The sequence below is a fragment of the Aegilops tauschii genome, chromosome 6 (genome assembly GCF_002575655.3).
Source record: "Aegilops tauschii subsp. strangulata cultivar AL8/78 chromosome 6, Aet v6.0, whole genome shotgun sequence".
NCBI classification, from domain to species: Eukaryota; Viridiplantae; Streptophyta; class Magnoliopsida; order Poales; family Poaceae; genus Aegilops; species Aegilops tauschii.
In genome coordinates, this window is record NC_053040.3 from 40,526,099 (window position 1) to 40,527,875 (window position 1,777).

At 42.4% G+C, this 1,777-nt stretch overlaps 1 protein-coding gene across 1 annotated transcript; it reads left to right on the forward strand.

Moving 5' to 3' along the window:
• The first annotated feature begins 210 nt into the window (after positions 1 to 210).
• On the forward strand, positions 211 to 1,110 carry LOC141025776 (protein FAR1-RELATED SEQUENCE 5-like). Its single transcript, XM_073501700.1, has one exon. It carries the CDS (start codon positions 211 to 213, stop codon positions 1,108 to 1,110), a length of 900 nt encoding a protein of 299 aa, XP_073357801.1.
• Positions 1,111 to 1,777: the final 667 nt, after the last annotated feature.

Below are 1,777 nucleotides of genomic sequence, written 5' to 3' on the forward strand. Positions count from 1 at the left end.
GTGCATGCAATTCAATTTAGAATTTTTCATCATCCATGGTCACTTCACTAGTTTACGGGGGACCCAGTTTATGGACGTTTATAATCGCTTGCCATAACATGTACAAGGAGCAAAGTTTAAAATTCCACGCAAGATTACGTACTGGGTTTTGCATGCATTTATGTCTGTCCTTTCAGATTTTTATTCGTCCGAATTGTGATGCAGGAAGACATGGCGGATGTAAGTCATGAGTCAATGATGGAGTACTATCATATTGCCAACAAGATGTTTAATAGTGAGGATGAAGGTTATACATTCTATAACAAATATGGTCTTGAGAAAGGTTTTAGTGTCCGGAGAAGCTATGTTGAGTGGGATGGATCCAACTGCCATATAATTTTAAGGAAATTTGTGTGTAGTCGTGAAGGGGTTCGTGAAGAGAAGCACATGAAGAGGAAGATGGAAGATAGAAAGAGGAGACCACAGAGTATAACTCATGTAGGGTGTAAAGCTAAATTGGTGATTGCAAGACAGGAGGAAACAGGTCAGTGGTTTGTCAAGGATTTCATCGATGAACACAACCATCTTCTAGCCCCACGGGATCTGTCGTGTCTTTTGCGTTCACACAGAAGAATTAGCGATGAGCAGAAAGCGGACATTGCAGACATGGAAAAATCTGGGATCAGAAAACACCATATTATGGATATTATGTGCATGCAATACGGTGGATATGATGAGGTTGGATGCATTATGAGGGACATTTACAATTTCTACCATGCTAACAAGCAGGAAACAATTTCTTCTGGGAATGCTCAAACGGTGATCAATCACATGGTGGCGAGGCAAGAGAAAAATTCAGATTTTTTCTTCAGGTACTTGGTTGATGAAGCTGGCCATCTGAAGGGACTGTTCTGGTGTGATAGTCAATCCCGACTTGACTACGAGGCTTTCAGAGACGTTATTGTTTTTGATAGCACATACAGAACCAATAAGTACAATCTGCCATTTGTGCCGTTTGTCGGGTTGAATCACCACCGCAACACCGTTATTTTTGCATGTGGTATCATTTCACATGAAACAAGCCAGGCATACGAGTGGATATTACGGACCTTTTCTGATGCTATGGGATAGAAGCATCCTATATCTGTTATCACGGATGGGGACCTTGCAATGCAGAGAGCAATCAGGGCGGTGTGGCCTGACTCAAACCATAGGCTCTGTATATGGCACATTCAGCAGAACATTGTACACCATCTGCATGATGACGCGGTAAAGGAGGAATTCAGATCTTTCATATATGATACATCTTCCATTGAAGAGCATGAGAGAAAATGGTTACACTTCTTACAACGGAATAAAGTAACAAGTGAGGACTCCTGGCTGCATCAGATGTATAAGATGAGAAAACTATGGTGTGCTCCATATATTGAGGGCCGTTGTTTCCTAGGATTGAGCAGCAATCAGCGGAGTGAGAGTTTAAACTCGGTGCTACATACACATCTTGAGGCTAAGATGACGTTGTTTCAAATGCTAGAGCACTATGAGCGTTGCCTTGCGCCGCGACGCTTGAACGAGGCTTTCCAAGACGTCGAGGCCTTGCAGTCCGTTCCGTTCATAGAGGAAAATGCTTCAGTTCTTGAGAAACACGCCGCGAAAGTTTTCACTCCTGCTGTGCTTAAGTTGGTCTTACGGAGCATAGATGCTGTCAAAAAATGAGAGATCAGAGAGGTACTTGATGTAGCAGAGGTTACCACATACGTTGTGTCTAAGAAGGAAAGAATGGATAAAAATATCAAAG